At 40.5% G+C, this 18,887-nt stretch overlaps 1 protein-coding gene across 2 annotated transcripts in view; it reads right to left on the bottom strand.

The window, feature by feature from the left end:
- Positions 1-18,887, bottom strand: part of INF2 (inverted formin 2) — a 59,775-nt gene that overhangs the window by 29,967 nt on the left and 10,921 nt on the right. For both annotated transcript variants that reach the window (XM_075192489.1, XM_075192488.1), the window contains exons 2-3: positions 4,170-4,575; positions 3,326-3,441 (exon numbers count right to left, since the gene is read on the bottom strand). In XM_075192489.1, the coding sequence (XP_075048590.1) occupies positions 3,326-3,441; positions 4,170-4,575 (522 nt within the window). The remainder of the gene's footprint in view (positions 1-3,325; positions 3,442-4,169; positions 4,576-18,887) is intronic.

The raw sequence follows: 18,887 nt of genomic DNA, 5'->3' as shown, positions 1-18,887 counted from the left end.
CCATCTCCGTTGTTGAAGAGGGTGGGTGCAAGGCTAAACGCGCCATAGTGGCCCCGCCCCCTGCTGCGATTGGCCAAAATGATCTATGATTGACAGGGGTGGGGCCTAACGGCGCAACACGCTTGGCCATGCCCCCTCTCGACGGACCCCCTCCCGGACAGATGCCTTCAAAAGTAGGCAAGTATGCACTTACCCGTGAATGTAATAATCTTTGATATAGGTAAGGCCAAGGGCTATAACTAGGTGCGAGAGGGGCGACCGCTGAGGGTGCCATGCTGAAGGGGGGCACAGTTTATAAATATTTTAGGTTAATTTGGTTAAAAATTGAAGGCTAGATGGGAGTGGTAGTTTTTCTTCTCGCCCCGGGCGCTAAAATTTTAAGTTACGGCTCTGGTAAGGCCTGGAAAATCTTATTAGGTTTCTAAAGTCACCAATACTATTTGCTAGCGAGAATGACAGATCCAAAATAATGTATTTTTATAATGTATAAACAAATTATTATTAAAAGTTTATTCTTTATAATTATGAATTTATTATTTTTCTAGATAAAAATAATCTTTTTTATTATCTTCTGAAAAATTTAATTTTTAAACAAGCACCACTTTGTACTCGCTACACGTTAAGTCAAAAGATTACCTTAAAACAGGAACATGTATCTCATTTACATTGATAGTGGAACTTGTGACATTCCCTAATTAATTAAAAACAGCAAATGCTTTTGGCAGACTAATTAAAAACCCGTCTAATGCATAAGAGTGTAACAGTCACTTGGCATACACGTGCGTTTAGGGATTTGAAGTTTGGAGAATTGGATGTTGAAACTGCAATAACATAACCATATATCAATAGATTACCAGAGTCTGCAAAAGCTTGTTATAGGGTCTATTTGGCACAAAAGAAACAAAAAAAACACATAAAAATTCCTTAAGGGTTCAATTATCTTTTAAAAATAACTGACATTAAAATTCTAGTTCTCAATATAGCACAAATGTAAAAAAAAGGTATTTTATTGGACTTACAAAACAGTAAAAAGTTTACAAGTGGTTGATCATTAACCTAAAAATACGGCACATCGGCTACTAAATACTACAGCCAATAGGAGTCACAACACAGGAAATGGTTTGGTCATTGTCCAATCATTGTCAAAAGAAGGACACAGATGGTAATACCATTATCTAATGCAGGTGGTTACTACATTCATACTCGGTTACAGTAGCGGAACTAGCACTGCTGCAGCAGGGGTGGTGTTACGGGGCCCCATGGAGATAATGGGGCCACTGCACAGGGAACTAGTGAGCTGTGGGTCCCAGTTCCCTCCTCCCTGTATCGGGGCCCACAGCTCACTAGTACCGCTTCTGCTAGGTTACATACCACAAATAAAAATATACACATCGAAAAAGGATATATCCAGCAGAATACAATATGCAATAGAATGTTATAAATAGATAGCCAAATTAGCACCTTTACAAAAGGAGGATTTATGGGCAGCACGGTGGCTTAGTGGTTAGCGCTTCTGCCTCACAGCACCGGTTGCTCTGGTTTCCTCCCACACTCCAAAAACATACTGGTAGGTTATTTGGCTGCTATCAAATTGACCCTAGTCTCTCTCTCTGTCTGTGTGTATGTTAGGGAATTTAGACTGTAAGCTCCAATGGGGCAGGGACTCATGTGAGCGAGTCCTCTGTGCAGCGCTGTGGAATCAGTGGCGCAGTGGCACACGCAGGGGGGGTTTCTGAGTCTCTAGAAAATCCCCCCTGCGCTAACTAAGTGGCCACTGTCCTATACAGCAGCCTGCTGTAGTGTATACAGCACCGCCACGGACGCTTCTTAGACAGCGCTGCGGCTGCTGTATAGGACAGAGCTGACGAAATGGAGCTGCTGCGCATGCGCAGCAGCTCTCTCTCGGGTTGTTTTTTTCTTGGGTCGGGGGGGGGGGAAACAATGATCTCTGCAGCATTGAGCTCCTCTGTACAATACAATGTTTCCCAATGCAGTGCACAAAGCTAGGATTTATGATGCAAAACACATGTTACATTTAATTTGAATGTGTTGAGTAATCCCAGGTCCCAATTTACCGAGCATAATATGCAATAACATCCTATTTGCTAATTCATTTATTCATGTGTTCCTGCTATTTCCATGCTCCTTTGTGTACAACCATGTGCTTCTATAAAGCAAAAACAAAATCTGTGTGGCTGAAAATAAACATTTCATATTTAGTGACATGTTGTGACAGAAATACATAGAAAAGAAACTGAAAAATATTTAAGCCAATGTATAGGTTATTCATGAACCAACATATCTAAAGGGCAGATATAGGTGAAGTGTCTTGCAGGACAATTGAAATTGATCTATAGATTACCATTATATGATAGAGTTCATAAAATTAATATATTTGTCTGTAAGACCTACTTGCCCACTTTTTGAACCTCCTCAATTTGCAACATAACAGCTTGTCTGCTGTTGTGTAACTACAAGATTGAATCGCATCATTGAGGCCCCATCCATTTCAGTGGGATCCTTTAAAGCAGCCTACTCTGCCAGGAGTCCGGGATGACTCTCCGAAATTAAGGAGTCTCATGGTCATTCGGGGGGAGCAGGTAAGTATTCTGTAGGAGTTTCTATACCAGTGTTGGCTAACCTGTGACACTCCAGGTGTTGTGAAACTACAAGTCCCAGCATACCCTTCCAGCAATAAGCTGCTATATATTGGCAAAACATGCTGGGACTTGTAGTTTCACAACACCTGGAGTGTCACAGGTTAGCCAACACTATTCTATACTATACTTTAAGGGAAATTCCAACTTTTTTTTAATATCTTCCACATCAGTGATTAGTTTCTTTCTGATGCCCTTGGATAGAACTACAGATGAGCCCAGGTCTGTATATGGGATACACAACTGTATCTACACAGTGGATCTCTTGCCCTATCTCAGGTCATCAAAACAAACGTTTCTGATTTTTGGCAATTAAACATGGTGTGATATTGCCCAAAACGTTGCAATGTGGGTGCATCTGGGTGTGGTTCTAACCTCTGGGCATGGTTTAGATGTGCCAGGACCTGTCTTATCACAAATTTCTGAGAATTTTATATCATATGCACAGGCTATGGTATAAAAATATTTGTTATTACTTTAATTAGAAGCAACATATACTTTATATCTCCCCTTTAAATACATATTTATTTTACAGACAGCTACTTGAATGAGTGACACTAATGAACTGTCATACAAAGGATGCATATATTTCCTAATTAATGAAGAGCTAGTGGGAGATCACATGTGTTTGGAGGTTTGACTGATAATCCATCTACTGAATTATTTACCTTATAGTGCTCGAGAGCATCTAAAGCCAATACGTGCCCCTCCGGGGAATAGATACATAGGGCTGCAATTAATTCAAACACTTGCTTTTTCACCATCACGTTGGATGTGTCCAGAGCTGTAAGGAAAATATACAAATAGATATTTATATATTAAATGCAATAATCACACACCTTGTAAATGGAGTGGAGGTCCCTGTTCATATCACTTCTGTTAAGTCCAATAGTTCCTGATTTCTTTATGTCATAAAAATAGATTAATTATAGAATTTCATATACTATGTGAAATAAGGACTTCATTCTTTATTTTGTATACTTAGTGATATATACATTTATGTAGCATCAATTTGTGCTTTGCAGCTTTTTTAAGCTGTATAAGGTACTAGATTACGAAGGACAAGCAACCTTTTTTAATATCTGTACCAACTGTTCATCTGTGTACCCCATGGCGAAGTGGGTGGGGACTAAACAACCTGTAGCCAATCAGATTGTTCACGGTTACTACACATGTGCTGATCTTGTGGAAGGCAATGACCAGTCTACTTGTGTTATTATGTGCTGTAGGAATAGGGCTATATGTAATGGAGGTGTTGCCCAAAGCAACCAATCAGATTGTTGCTATCATTTTCTAGAATGTACTAAATAAATGATAGCTAGAATCTGATTGGTTGCTATGGGCAACACCTCTACTTTTCCTTTTAGGAGTCAACGTCCTCACCTAATACACTGACTCTGCACATGGTATCCTGGGGGAAGTGTCAGATACAGCATTAGGACTATCACAACGGCAAAATCATAATTTTCATGGGCATCATATCCTCATTACCTTAGTTAATTAATTACTCACCTTGAGAAAGTTTTCTGACGTAACCTTCATTGTTAACAATGTACTCAATACCCTTATGGGAATTCATTAATGTCCGGACACAGTTGATGCAGGTGAGCTGGAGGAGAGCATCGGAGATCCTGGATACTCCTCGACCGGACAGCCTGTCCAAGGCCTCTAATAGAAGATCCAAGCCACTGAGCTCCAAGAACTGTACCATCCAATTGTCATCACTGCTCTCCAGCCTCTTCTTGAGGCCCGAATAGTTCACCACGGACGGGATTTGTAAGAGGCGGATGCAAAGCTCGGGATCCGCATTCTCTAAATTGGCCTCACTCTGGTCCGAATCTTGAGGTCCTAGTTTCTCCTTCAGAGTGACCCATTTTTTATGGGCTCCTTCTTTGCTTGACATTTTTCTTGTTTTTTCCTAAAAAAAAAACCCAAAAACAAAAATATTTATATATATAAAGTTCTGTTATTTAGACTAAGGAAAATATTGTTTTTATTTGCTTCAAAGATGGAGCTATTTATTATTATTTGTTGAAATTGGAAAGAGTAACAAATAACAATGCACTCTAGTTGGCAGACTGAAAAATTTATGTGGGTTCTATAGCAATGGACTCGGCAAAGGTTTAATCCGAAAGGGGAAATGTCCTAATTTGTCCCAATTTTCCAATTGGGTGAGCTGGTAGGTATACAAAATGCTTATAAGAAGTACGGCACTAATCTATTTACTATTCTCTCTTTGAAATAGTTTATCTGCAAGTAAAATGGCTGCCCCCTGTGTATAAAATTTCTAAATATCAAATATACATGTAGTAAACTGTCAAACGAAATAACACATTACTTATAAGGAATATTTTTTATAGTTTATTTCTCATTTTATAAATATAAAATGAGAAATAAGCTACTTCAAATAGTTGTGTACTGATTAAAGTCCACCTGTCACCTACACACAATGGAAGCAGCCATTTTGTGGGTTGAACCAGTATTGAGGAGAACGCAGCCTCTCAATCCATTGGGGAACAACAGTTCATGAATGTTGGCCATGAAGTGCCTCAGTGAACGAATAAGCTTCATGGGCTCAGCCTGCAAAATGACTGTACAGCACCTGCGCTTTCCACAACAGTCTTCCATGGTCACGATTTAGTGAGATGCGAAAGAAAACTGCTTTGAAAAAACAGTCTCAAGATAAGGTGTTGGAAACATCACTCTAGTCCAGTTTGGCTAACCTGTGACATGACAGGTGTTTGCAAAACTACAAGTCCCAGCATGCTTTGCCAAAATATAGCAGCTTACTGCTAGAAGGGTATGCTGGGACTTGTAGTTTCACAACACCTGGAGTGTCACAGGTTAGCCAACACTGTCCTAGTCTGTAGAATGACTAATATTTCTAAAAAAAAAGAAAAGTGGAGGTGTTACTCATAGCAACCAATCAGATTCTAGCTATCATTTATCTCTACATTCTAGAAAATGATAACTTGAATCTGGCTGAAATGGGCAATACCAGCACTTTTCCTTTTTAGACGTTTTAGAAAATCTACCTCTTGGGTACACAATCACCTGTCATAATTACATGTTTCCTACATCCCAAGCTTGTTGGCCTGAAATTGTAAACCTATGCTGTGCTCTTAGGTTTTCTACAATGAATCTAACATGCCATGGAACTGCAGGGAATTCTCTCACACGGAAAACAAAGTTCTCATGCCGACATCCCACAGGATAAAAGAAAAAACTTATTGTATTTGGGGAGCTCTCCTGGGCTCCCGAGAGAGGAGACCACCCTTTTGGATCCTGCCCAATCTTGTTGCGAAATGCGTGAGGTGGAGCCGTAATTCACTGCGTTTCATATCATCATGGCCAGGACCCCCACTTCTCGATGACATGAATCGTGATATTAGGGGGAGGGGAAGCTGATTACAAAATTTGAGTTGTCACAGGCCCTGCACTTGCCCCTTGGACCTCTGGGAGATACCGGAGTGGATGTTTAAAAAATAATTAAGTATGCTTGAAGTTAGTGCTGGCCTTGTACCCCCAAGTCTTGTTGGACTAAACGTAGCTGCCTCTTCTTTCGACCCCTTGGCCTGGTCCTGCTCACTATATATGGGATACAAAAATGTGCACAAAAAGACGCACCGCTTATAAATAACAGATTCCCTTATGTGGCAGATTCATGTTCCATGATACCTTTTCAATTACTTGCACTCAGTTTCTTTACCCAACCGTGGGAAACCTGTGTCGGGAAGCACGACAAAGACTTTATCTCTAACCTGCTGAAGCATTATGTATAAGACCTGCTATTTCCAGTTGATTCCGATCTGAACACAAACAAGTGCACAGTAAGTACATTGTCCTGTAACAAATCGTCTACTTCCATGCCATTTGTTGCAGCAGACAGATATACGTCTGTTTCGAAACAGACAAATCATCCAGCTGTTGCACAGAGCACTTAAAATAAACTTGGCACCAAGCCCTGAGATAGAAATCACAACTACTAAAGACTTAAAGGACTTTAATCCAAATACAGCTTCTGTATATTGTGTGCAATGAAATATCATTGCACCTTGCAAAATATTTAATATGTAATTAGAGGAAAAAAAATATTTAGATTACACTTAATGTTTTGATACTGTGACATGCTTTCTAGGCAGTTGAATAATGCTTTATTAGTGAGTAAAAATGGTTACGGTTGTTAAAAATAAATTCTAAGGAGGTAGACATAGGAGTTTCTCTTGACAGCTACTGTTCTGCTCCCGAGACCACCAGTCACACCCCCACCCAAACATAGGTATGATTATACAAGACATCAACATGCCTGTAAGATGAAAATGGTTTTCAAATTAAATGGTGGTTAGTAAGTTATGTTTTGACCACAGTTGTATTATATATTTATATATTATATTTGCACCATTTGACCAAAAACATGCGTTGTCATTGTCAAACATTACATTTAGATCTTGAAGTCGGAGAGAGGAAGGAAAGTCTGATTAGTTTCCGCACAGAGGGTTTGTTAGATATTAGTCACTTGATGTCATCACTGAGTCAGCTCTGCAGGATGGAACTGGCCGAAAAAAAAAAGTACAGACTGCAAAACCTGGACTTGTGTTTACTGCTCAGCTGGGCTACTTAAAGGAAATCTCAAATCTCCTCTCTAATTTTTCTTTTAACATAACCTCCCCCCCTCTCCAAACGATGGGTGGAGTGGAAGAAGGGGGAATTTATGTGCAAGAAGTATTGAGGCTGGAGATTAATCGCTGGGTGATGATCAAACTTGCAAACTTTATATTTCTACCTTTCGGGTAATCTGGAGGAGAGGTAAATTGGAAGAGCAGAGGGGGGTGAGGGGTCACAAATCATGTTATTTTGGCCCCATCGGCATGCAGTGCTGCAATCACGTCATTTCGCTGTGGAGGGGTGTGCCAAAATAACGTGATTTGTGGTGGATCACAACATCGAAACCCCTTCCGGCGGGATGCGAGAGATACGGAATCTGCTGGCGCTATATAAATAAATGTTGATGATGATGACGACCTGCTCTCCCAGGAGTCTGGGAGGTCTACCCAGAATTCGAGAGTGTGGTCAAGTATTGTGACAATCAGCAGACAACATATTTGAATGCAGGATAATGAGTAAAGCTGCCCATCCACTCACAGATTTGTATATTCACTTTAAACAGAACAGACAACACATCACTGCATGAATGGGCCCAAAACGACCACCAATAGCAATCAACATCTGTTTTTTTTCACTGCAGACAACTGTAATGATTATAATTACTACATGCTCAGGTAGCTGCCCTTTTAAATACAAATTCATAATAGTGTGTTCACAAGAACTTGACAATTACATTTCCAGTGAAGGAATGCAATAAATATCAGGTGGCACAGACACGTTTTACCAGCTTAGGCGGAGACCTTTGTCATGTTCCAACCTTTGATTTTATTATTTGGCAATGGAATATGTATTAGCAATTAATCTGTGTTATTAAATATAACATTATACACAACTATCTGAGTGACTGCAATAAAACAATCAGACTTTCTTACAGCGATTCTACAGAGTGATCATAAAACTTAGTAACTGGATCCTTTCCAAATCAGGAAATCTCCACTCACTGATCTGTACAGTTAAAGGGGCACTCCACCTCCGGAGAAATCTACGGTACATGCAGATTTAGTTTTTAATTTGCCTTTGGATGCAACAAAAATGGAACCTCAAGTCTGAAAGTTGGATACAAATGTATCTAGTCCGCAGATCTGTCTTCGCCATAAAAACTAAAATAACCAAATATGCACAGACAATAGCATTCACTGAATATGGATTTCCCCTTTAAAGTAACATTATTTGTTTAAGAATAAAATAGAACAAGTGAAAGTAACCTCCATTAGATAAGTTTGTTTCATGAATGAACATTCATTTTAAACCGCTGTATAATATGTTGACGCTATATAGAGCATAATAATAATTATAATATACTGTATTTCACCATGTATAAGGCGCTCCCATGTATAAGACGCACCGTAATTTTGGCCCCAAAATTTGAAAAAAAAAATATTACAGTAGCTGTCAAAAAAGGCAGGGAGAGTGTAAGGGCCGGCTGCTCTGATTGTGATCAGAGCAGCCGGGCAGCACACTCTCCCTGCAATCGCGCCCCCCCTGCTGCCACTGTGCCTCTGTCCCCCTCCTCCTGGATCCCTGCTGCCACTCTGCCTGTCCCCCACCTGCTGGATTCTCGCTGCCTGTCCCTCTCCTCCTGGATCCCCGCTGACAATCTCTGCATGTACCCTCCTGCTGGATCCCCGTTGCCACTCTCTGCCTGTCCCCCTCCTCCTCGATCCACCCCCACTGTAACGCTGTAAGGGGTATATTTACTAAACTGCGGGTTTGAAAAAGTGGAGATGTTGCCTATAGCAACCAATCAGATTCTAGCTATCATTTTGTAGAGTGCACTAAATAAAGGACAGCTAGAATCTGATTGGTTGCTATAGGCAACATCTCCACTTTTTCAAACCCGCAGTTTAGTATATCTAGCCCTTAGTGTCCAAATCATTATAAAAACGGCAGAAGTGTTCAGCTTTACCAAACAATTACTTTTGAAGTAAGGGTGTGGCAGACATGAAAGTACCTGAGAGCGGAACAAATAAAATTTTTTCAGAGTCATTTCCATTTTACAGTAGGATATATTCAGCAGAATGTCTACTTAGTACTGTCAGTTATCAGTAAATTTGCTGACTAGAAAAAATACATTTCTCTTTGCCAATTAGAAAAAAGTAGATGTCAGTGAAAATCAGACCTCTTCCTGACACTGTAATACAAGAATGACTTTGCAATGGCTTTGAGATTGTGTTATGTTATGAATCCTTTACCTAAAATCCTTAAGTCCCATTTTTGTAGATACTGTTTCTACTTTCCGTTCTGGGCACATTGTAATGTAGCATAATAATGTGTCAGTAAGTAAGTGCTAGTTGTCAGTAAAGTTCTGTGACATTGTCAGTCAGAAAATGTTTTTCACACTCATATACAGCCTACCCCTCTCCAAAACAAAAATAAAAAAAAAATCAATAATAAAAGCACTGTGTGCATAGTCTGAGTTTTATCCAACCCTGATTTTCCATCTCTCCACCGGAATAAACAGAATAGCAGAATGTGTAATGCAAACATCAGGGATTAACATGTGATTAAGAAATGAAAATCTCCTGGACAACGATTCAATTCAGCCTCTCTCTAATTAACAGACTCATTGCCTAGCCCAGGTTTTCCCAAACCCAGTCCTCAGGGCTCCCTAACAGTGCAGGTTTTCCATATCTCCTTGCTGGAGCACAGGTGTATTCATTACTAACTGACACATTGTAACAGATCCACAGGTGGTCCTAATTATGTCACATGTGATCTGGAAAACCTGCACTGTTGGGGAGCCCTGAGGAGTGGGTTTGGGAAACCCTGGCCCTAGCCACATCCTTCAGGTAGATGGGTCTAACATGAAATTACATTTAGCTTAATGAAAACTTTGTCCTCAGAGTTTGTTTACACAGGAGGAACAGGATCTGCCGTAAACCATCCCTAGGGTAAAAATTAGAACATCAGATGTTCAAATCATTTTCAAAAACAGTTGACAACAACAGATTTGTGTGCAAAATGTCTTTGGGGGAAAAAAGTTACATACAACTCACCTTACTAGTTTCTATCACATAGCGCCAGCCCCGTACAGAAAATCTAATAGTGCTGTAGATTAAGAAAGGAAGGAAGACAACCTGAATATCCTGCAATCTGCATTCATTCACAGCCACCCAGGTGTCCTGGACAAATCAATACCACAGGACTAGAGGATGTAACTAAAAGCAGCATTTATTTAAAGAGCCCTGAATAACAAGGGAGGTGCATTCTGTGAATGTCATGGTCTATTGTCATTGTACAGGAACTGTGCACTTTAATGCAATGTTATATTCATTATTATCAAGACTAAGATGTAATTAGATAATTTTTTAAAATATATTATGCAAGGTTAAAGTTGAATTTAAGTTAAAAAAAATAATATATATATATATCCGATATGTTGTGCCATAAATATACCATTACCTAGGATATGGCCATATTTGTTTCATGATGTGCTATCCAAGTAACCGTTCCTCTGTTGCCCTTGTATCAAACATGTTATAAGGGCCCATTATAACACCCGCTGGTAGCTACAGATATGTCCGTATACTGAACACTGACAAATGTTGCAGATATCATTTGGACTATTCCAGCTACAAGTAAATAATATTGCCAATGTCCTGCTATTCTGAACAGTATTCTCAAAAGTCTGCTACCATGAGCAAGAAGATTATGATGTTAGGCAGGACATGCTGAGACCTGTAGTTCCACAGCAGCTAGAGGTCCACAGGCTGCCTGCCACTGCTTTTTTATATCATGGTAGATTACTAGTAGGAAGTCCTAGCAAATAAATAAAATAGTATTAGTTCAAATGTGCTTTAGCCCCAATATTGTGTCTGAAATGAATTGCTTTGATGTGCGGGGAGTTGGGACTTTATACCTGGTCTGATATTCTGCGGTAATGAAATATTTATGTTGGGTGTGTCCTGTATTAACATTCTGATAAGACTGGAATGTATGATCTAGTTGTAGAATTTATGTATCTAGAGGCAAAATAAACTACAATTGGGCCAAGACTGACCAGGCACAAACCACTCCCAGATCTACACACGCCATGCCCATAATTACAGCTTCCACATACCCAGACTGAAGAGCTCCACAGACTTTACATCCTAAAAATAGGCAACTGTTGGATGTTATTTTGCAGTCTCACAATACCTGTCAATCAAACCAACAGGTGACAATGCAGTAATATCTGTCCCAGTGTTATGAATAATGATTTATAATACAATGTCTACAACCTCTGTTGGAAGTCTATTCCAGATAACAACTACCACATTGATACTGTAGTACTTCCTACTGTTGGCATCTCAGTGACACTCGCCCAGTTTTCTCTTGGTTTACATATATTTAAGATTTTCTTGATATATATTTTATTTAAAAAGAACTCTTGGGCAAATGGAAACTTTCAACATATATATATATTTTTTTAATACCTGCGATTTTGTTTTTTATATCATTTAGTACTAGTACATCCCACATGCTCATAAAACAAGCCCAATCTTGAACAGTACATTAAATTACATCTTGCATCTGCTGCTCTGCTTTAATTAGATTTCTTCTGTCTGTGCCAGTACAACATTACAGAGAGCTTGTCAGCAATCTCAGACAAATACTGCTCGAGTCAGTGAACTATTTTTCACCAACTGTACGACATTTCCTTTGCACGCACGGATGGAGGTGCACAGCTCTTAGACATGACTTCCCACACATGTGGTAGATAGGTGAGGGAACCTCACCAGGTACATCACCATTACATCTATATCCCCATTGATTTCCACAGACCCAAGCTTAGGAGGACTGCACGAACCATAGAGCGCACATACTGCTATTTAAAAGTTGTCAACTGAATATCTAAATCCAGGTGACACATGATTGGCCACAGCATCTGTCCAATCAGATGCTGCCTGATGCTATCCACTTGACAATATTTGAGTAATGATATGTTCTCTGTTTGGCTCGAATGGTCCCCCATATACACTTTGGTCTTCGCCCGCCTGGATTTTCTGGGATTCTCAATTAAAGTCCATTCTTTACCAGTTGTTTTGGGCTCACATTATGGCGCACTGTCTGGCAATTTTGTCATAGCAAACTAATGGGCCTAGTTATGAACCTCTGAAGAGGTTTTTATCACAGTACATCTCCTGAAGACTGCGGGATTATCGCATTTTAAAGTAAAGATACTATTTATTATTAGCAGATGTCAGCTATAGCTGCTGCAGTCATAGGGCTAGATTTACTAAACTGCGGGTTTGAAAAAGTGGAGATGTTGCCTATAGCAACCAATGAGATTATAGCTGTCATTTTGTAGAGTGTGCTAAATACATGATAACTAGAATCTGATTGGTTGCTATAGACAACATCTCCACTTTTCAAACCCGCAGTTTAGTAAATATACCCCATAGTCTCTACACTCACAAATGCAGTCCCCATAGGTGTCTGCGAAAATGCCCTATTTAATTTGGAGCTTGACCCTGACAGAGTTAGCCATTCTATCCTATGGAGAGTTTTGCAGTAGAGGAATCTTTGGATCCCTTCCCAGAAGGCTTTGTGCTCCTCCCTATCGCAAATTGTGCAGGGGCATAAAACCTTGTACTAAGAGGCGTAGCTCGTGCGCTGTGGGCCCCGATGCGGGGTGGAGGGAACTCGGGGCCCCGACCCTCTGCATCTGCCATGCAGCGGGCCCCATTATCTTCACAGGCCCCGGTGCACTGCACCTGCGGCACCAATGGTAGGTCCGCCACTGCTTGTAATATAGATTATTCACCAGGACAGACTCCGATCGGATCCTCAGTTTTCCTCAACTGCCACATTACTTAATTCCTTATCATTGCGATAAGAAATGATAATTAACATGACGGATATGCGATGGGTCATAAATACACCCCCTAAATTCCCAACATAATCTCTCAGTGTTCAGCCAGCTTTTGCTCACCGCACTAGGACCATGGGTTTGACTCCAACCTGGACAATAACTTTATTGCGTTTGTATATTGTTTCGCGATAGGGGAGGCCCTGTGGGCACCCATAAAATTTTCAGTTGTTTTTTTTTTTTTTACAACTATTATGCTGTTAAAATTAGACCATTGTTTGTTTGCAATTAATAGGACTTGTGACAATGTAATCTTTCCTTTTAAATGGATAGAACATAAACAGTAAAAACTCATGGTGTGACCAGATAACGTTTCTGTAGAACCACAAGATGACAGGGAAACGTATGCACACACATCTCTATATTTGTGAGTTGCTATTAGAGATTGGCACAGAACTACATTTTCCAGGCTACACCACTGTTGTTGATGGTTATACATACATGTGGAACAGAATTGGTTCTACTTTATAACCCGAAAACCTTTAAGTTGTATTGTTAGATTGGATAGTTTGTATATTAAATAAGGACTCAGGAGGGAAAAGAATGTTAATGGGATCTGTTGAATGTAATGTTTGTAGACCTAGCTGTAACTAGCACAAAAGGCTAAGCGATAACTTTTAACGAGCGTTCACAACTGTAGAGATAATAGCACACTCAAATCATTGAATATTCTTGTGACCCCTGCAATACATGCTGACGTCACTATTTTGGCTATAAACTTCCCCCTTTTCTTCGTTAATTAGTATTAAGTGTTGTACTGTCTAAGGTTGGGTACACACTACAGGTTTTTCAACCGACTATTGGGTCAATCACGTGATAAACGACTGTTCGGGCCAATATCGCATTAGTGTGTATACTAAAATGATGAACGATAGTAGTTCCAAAGTACCGATCGTCGTTTCATTTGATTGTTCATCAGAACTATAAATCTTGTTCCAATCCTGCAGTGTGTATTCATTCACAATCAGGATATCCATAGAGTTTACAGAGTCATGATCTTTTCAGGCGAGAGTTATGACAAATCGTCTAAATCAGCCGACATACGACCGCTCGTTCAAAAGTCGGGTCAGTGTGTGCAGTGACACGATGGTCGAAAGTCTGCCCAAATGGAGGATTGTCGCCTCATTTGGTTGGTCGTACAGTTTAATATTTTCGTTCCAATCTCGTTTCCGCTGTGCAGTGTGTATAAACTTCCGACCGATCCACAACAGTGAGTACGAAATTACAGTCATTGCTCACGACAACATGGCTGTAAAAAGTCGCTAAAGGGACGTCTGCTCTTCCCTTTATCGTCCTAAACAAGGCCAGTGTGTATGCAGTCCATGGACCGAGCGATCGGACCATCAATCGCATGTAAAATCGCTCGGCATAAAAAGTTGGTGGAAAATTTCTGTAGTGTGTACCTAGATTAAGTGGCAGAAGGACAAATGTATTTACCTTTAGGTTTAAAGGACAATGAGAAAGGTCATGCTAAATAAAATGAAGTGAGATTTACGATGCCACCACTTATAACAATGCTGATGTCTGTTGTTTCTTTATCTCAAGGTATTCAATGTTTTTTAGAAAATTCATTACCATATTAGGAAACTGTAAATAAGAGTAAATATCATTACATAGTGTAACAGATGTTGTTAAAATGTATGTAGTGTGTACCCAGCCTGCGAGGGGAGGTGTGGGTATAAGAATCAAACAGGACCCTCAGAAGGGACTTTGTATATAACTTTGTTCATATGTTGTTTATATAAATGTCTCCTCTACCAACTTGATATAATAAACTTTTATTACTTTGGAGATGCCTCAGTGTCACTGAACTCAAGAGAGCACGTGATTACAGACCTCATGGAAACAAATCTGATGGATCAGTAATTCTGTTACTATACAGATGTCTAGTAGTGATCTCTAATCTAATGTGCTTTATGCATAGTTGCCTGCTTTCTCGGAATATCCGGGAGACCCCCGAAATTGTAGGAGTTCTCCCAGACTCCTGAGAGAGCAGTGTTACATTCCGCATCTTATCTTGCAAATGTGTGCAACTGAGAATTCTGCATTTTCATATACACGTAGAACTAGCAGGTCCTTAACTGGCTATAGCAGTGTGCTGGGGATGTTTCTCTGTGTTTGTTCCTTTCAGGATAACCCCACCCTTACAAGCACCTGCTCTGAACCTATAAATTTATTGAGCAACTTCCACTTCTGTGTTGTTTGTTTGAGAGGTATGCTGGTATCAGTAGCTAATGGGGAGTGCTGGTGCTGCATTGTCTTTGGAAGCTTTTTGGGGTACCTCTTAGTAAGTTAGCTCTCAATTTAAAAACATATATGACCCAAAAATAGGGATTCTCATTGTTTAGCATTAGGACCACCCTATTAGCAGAAGCGCCTTGACGAGGCAGGTGGCTTACTACTACTTTATTAGTTCATAGCAGAGTTGCTGGGGGATTTTTCTCTATTGTTTTCCTTTCTGGATAACCCCACCCTTTCATGCACCTGCTGTGAACATATAAATTGATTGAGAAACTTCCACTTCTGTCTTGATACATCCCGCATCTGCCCGCTTCTCTTGTAAAGTGGGCAGGGGCGTGGTGTAATGGCGCGATTCACATCGAATCGCGTCATCCTAGCCCCACTCCCGGCTGAATTAGCGAATTGCGGCATTGGAGCAGTGCAGGCCGGGACCTAATGACACAATCCGCTTGGCCACACTCACCACATACCGCATTATGCTGTTATCTCACACTTAGCCCATTATAATGTATTTACCTGGACACACAAGGGCTGGTTTTGGTGTTCGACCTTGGAGACAGGATTAATGTCCAATTTGTCCACACGTGGTGGCCACATCTGGTGGTTCTACCGCTTGGGCTGAGCGTCTGGCTGATCTCTATGACTAGCGCCCTTTGCTTTGTCCCACCATAAACGTAGTATTCATCTGACGACTATCAGCAATGATTCAATTGATTTAGATTTTATTATTATTGACATAATAGTATTTTTTTTTTTGTCAGGCCAAATGTCTGAGAGATCACATCTTGTGTAGCCAGCATTAGACAGTCAGCTGATCTACATGCAAATACGTTTCTATTAACTACCCAAATCCACCACTATGTAGGCTGGAAGCAGGCAGGCGAGTCACATACAATGGATATCATTTAGGGGTGGAAGTGGGGTAGATTTTTCATGTAACGGAAGAACCACTTTAAGTAGCAAAATGACTAGTGTTTGTGTGTCATTTGTATTCCACTTGTGTCAGATGTTTTCTGTGTACCCGGTCATTATATCCTAATACACTTAGGGCCTGAGTCATTAAGGAGAACAAAGCATAAAAAAAGGAGTAACTTTGCACCTGGGCAAAACCATGTTGCATTGGATGGTGAAGTAAATTTAAAATGTGGGTACAGATTTATAGTTGGGGTAGGGCATGTCCTAGACCTAGATCAACTTTAAATGTCAGTGTAAAAATAAAGCTATCAAGTATTTGTGTGCTTTATGAAAAAACAGCCAGTATTTAACTTATGTGCAAAATAATAAACTAATTTGCACCCCTTGCATTGTAATATGGTTTGTCCTGGAGAACATTTACTCCTTCTTTTCCCTTACTTTCCTTAATGACTCAGGCCCTTAGTGTGCAGGCTGTTATTGCCTGCAGGAGGAAATTCAGCGGATGACAATAACATTTAAATAGGAAGTTATCTGTGGGCCATCCCTTATGAGACTATTCTCAGTGTTTGTGTATCCTGACTACTGCTAAGTGCATATGAGCCCCTCCCAGTCAACTTTAACCAGCAAAATTTTATTGTGCAGAAAAATTAACCTGTAGTTTCCCAAATCGTATGTTTTCTACAGCAGATTACAAAAGGACAATTAATTATTCAACTGCGTGTCTTCCTGTTTCCTATTGTCAGATTTGTGTGTTTTATAATGTGAAAAATATACGTTCTCATACCCCTTATTATCAGGGGTATATGGGGGGGATGGAGCTGCTAGAAAATGATGGAGGACAGATCCAGTAGATATTCTAGTAGTTTAAAAAAAAGTGACTTTTGTCATTGTGCAGTTCTAGCAGGTTTATTTAGAATGGTGAGTGCACTGTGTCAAATAGTATGTGCTCAAAATCCACTCAAACAGAACATAGTGATCATACACCAAAGACTGCATTAAACAGTAATGATTAAAACAATTAGAAGCAGTTAAATTCTCACTTCTAACAGTTGGTGACATAGAACATCCCTACGTGTCATCTACCTGGAGCATACTTACCAACTTTAGAAAGTTGGTTTTCGGGAGCCGGCCAGGGGAGGTGGGCGGGGCTCCAAAATGCGCGGAGCTGCCCTGTGATGTAATGACGCAACCATTTGACAGCGGGAGGCGGGGCCAAATGCCGTGATTCACCGGGAATCGAGGCGTTTGGGACCTAATTCTGCCCACTTCACTAGGAAGTGGGCAGAATTCGGGAGATTGCCACACTCTCCCGGGAGTCCGTGAGACTCTCGCAAAATGCAGGAGTCTCCCGGACATTCCGGGAGAGTTGGCAAGTATGACCTGGAGCCAACAGAGATGCATTTACCCAGCAATGCTTGGATGCCTCTTGTGCCAGCTGCTGCATGCCATCACATAGCACTGTTATGTTGCATGGCTGGCCTGCACCACTGCACCAATTCATTGTGACTGTAACTGCACCAACGGGCAGCCACAGGAGCGACCTGTCTGACCCCATGATTGCATAGGTGAGGTTGCTACTGGTAATAGTGCCCCACTACCAGCCTACACAATGCAGTGATGGCAGAGCCTGATTAAGGGTTCCGCCAGCTCTAGGCTAATACACCCATAGCCCCACCCACCAATGTTCCCGTTCGTATTCAGAAGCAAATTAATGAAACACTTATTTAATTTAAATATGCTACTATGTGTCACCAGCCATTTAATGCCTCTCCCTGGTGATTGCAGGGCTTCCCTCTTTAGTCTAAGGCTGCCCTGATGCGTCCAGCCCAAACAAAAATAATAATTAACAGAAGAAAAAGTGTGAAGATCCTGCACCCTAGGCTGCATTGGTTGATCAGGCCCTGAGTGATGAGGTCATGATTGTCATTTATTTAAAAACAAAAATGAAAACTCTAGAACGCAGCCCATGGAGCTTAATACGACATCAGTACTGCCCCGTAGGTACAGGACACTCTGATCCCAGTGTATGCTCATAATTACAGAAGAAAAAAATATTATTTCAAGTAAAATAAAAGGCTTAAATCAAAAACGATTCTACAAAGCAAGTTGCTTTACACACAAAAGCTATAATTGTGCCCATTGTCTGGGGGAAAAAACAATTAAATGTGGGTAACCTGTGATTCTGCAGCTGGGGTGGAACCACAAGTCCCACAATGCCCTGACAACATGTTACACAGCAGCTGCAGAGTCCCTGTGTGCCTACGCCTACTTCCTGTCATATGCCTCTGAATAGACGTTACATGATTGCCAGTTATGGTAATTGTGTGTTGTGCAGTAAGACCTGCTTTTCATGATTGTTACATTTACATTGAATATACAAAGTAAATAGTGTTTGTTTCTGTTGACTTTCATAAAGATTGGTAGAAACATTTGCACTTGAAGAAAAGCTACAATAAAGGCAAAAAGCTGAATTCCTCCATCTTGTTATTATAGGTTTTACATGTCTCAGTTTTCCAAGACAATGGAAATCCACACTTACAGCTCTCCCGAATTCCGGG

The sequence above is a fragment of the Mixophyes fleayi genome, chromosome 12 (genome assembly GCF_038048845.1).
Source record: "Mixophyes fleayi isolate aMixFle1 chromosome 12, aMixFle1.hap1, whole genome shotgun sequence".
NCBI lineage: Eukaryota > Metazoa > Chordata > Amphibia > Anura > Limnodynastidae > Mixophyes > Mixophyes fleayi.
Note: the sequence above shows the minus strand (reverse complement) of the source record. Positions and strands in the feature narration are given on the sequence as shown.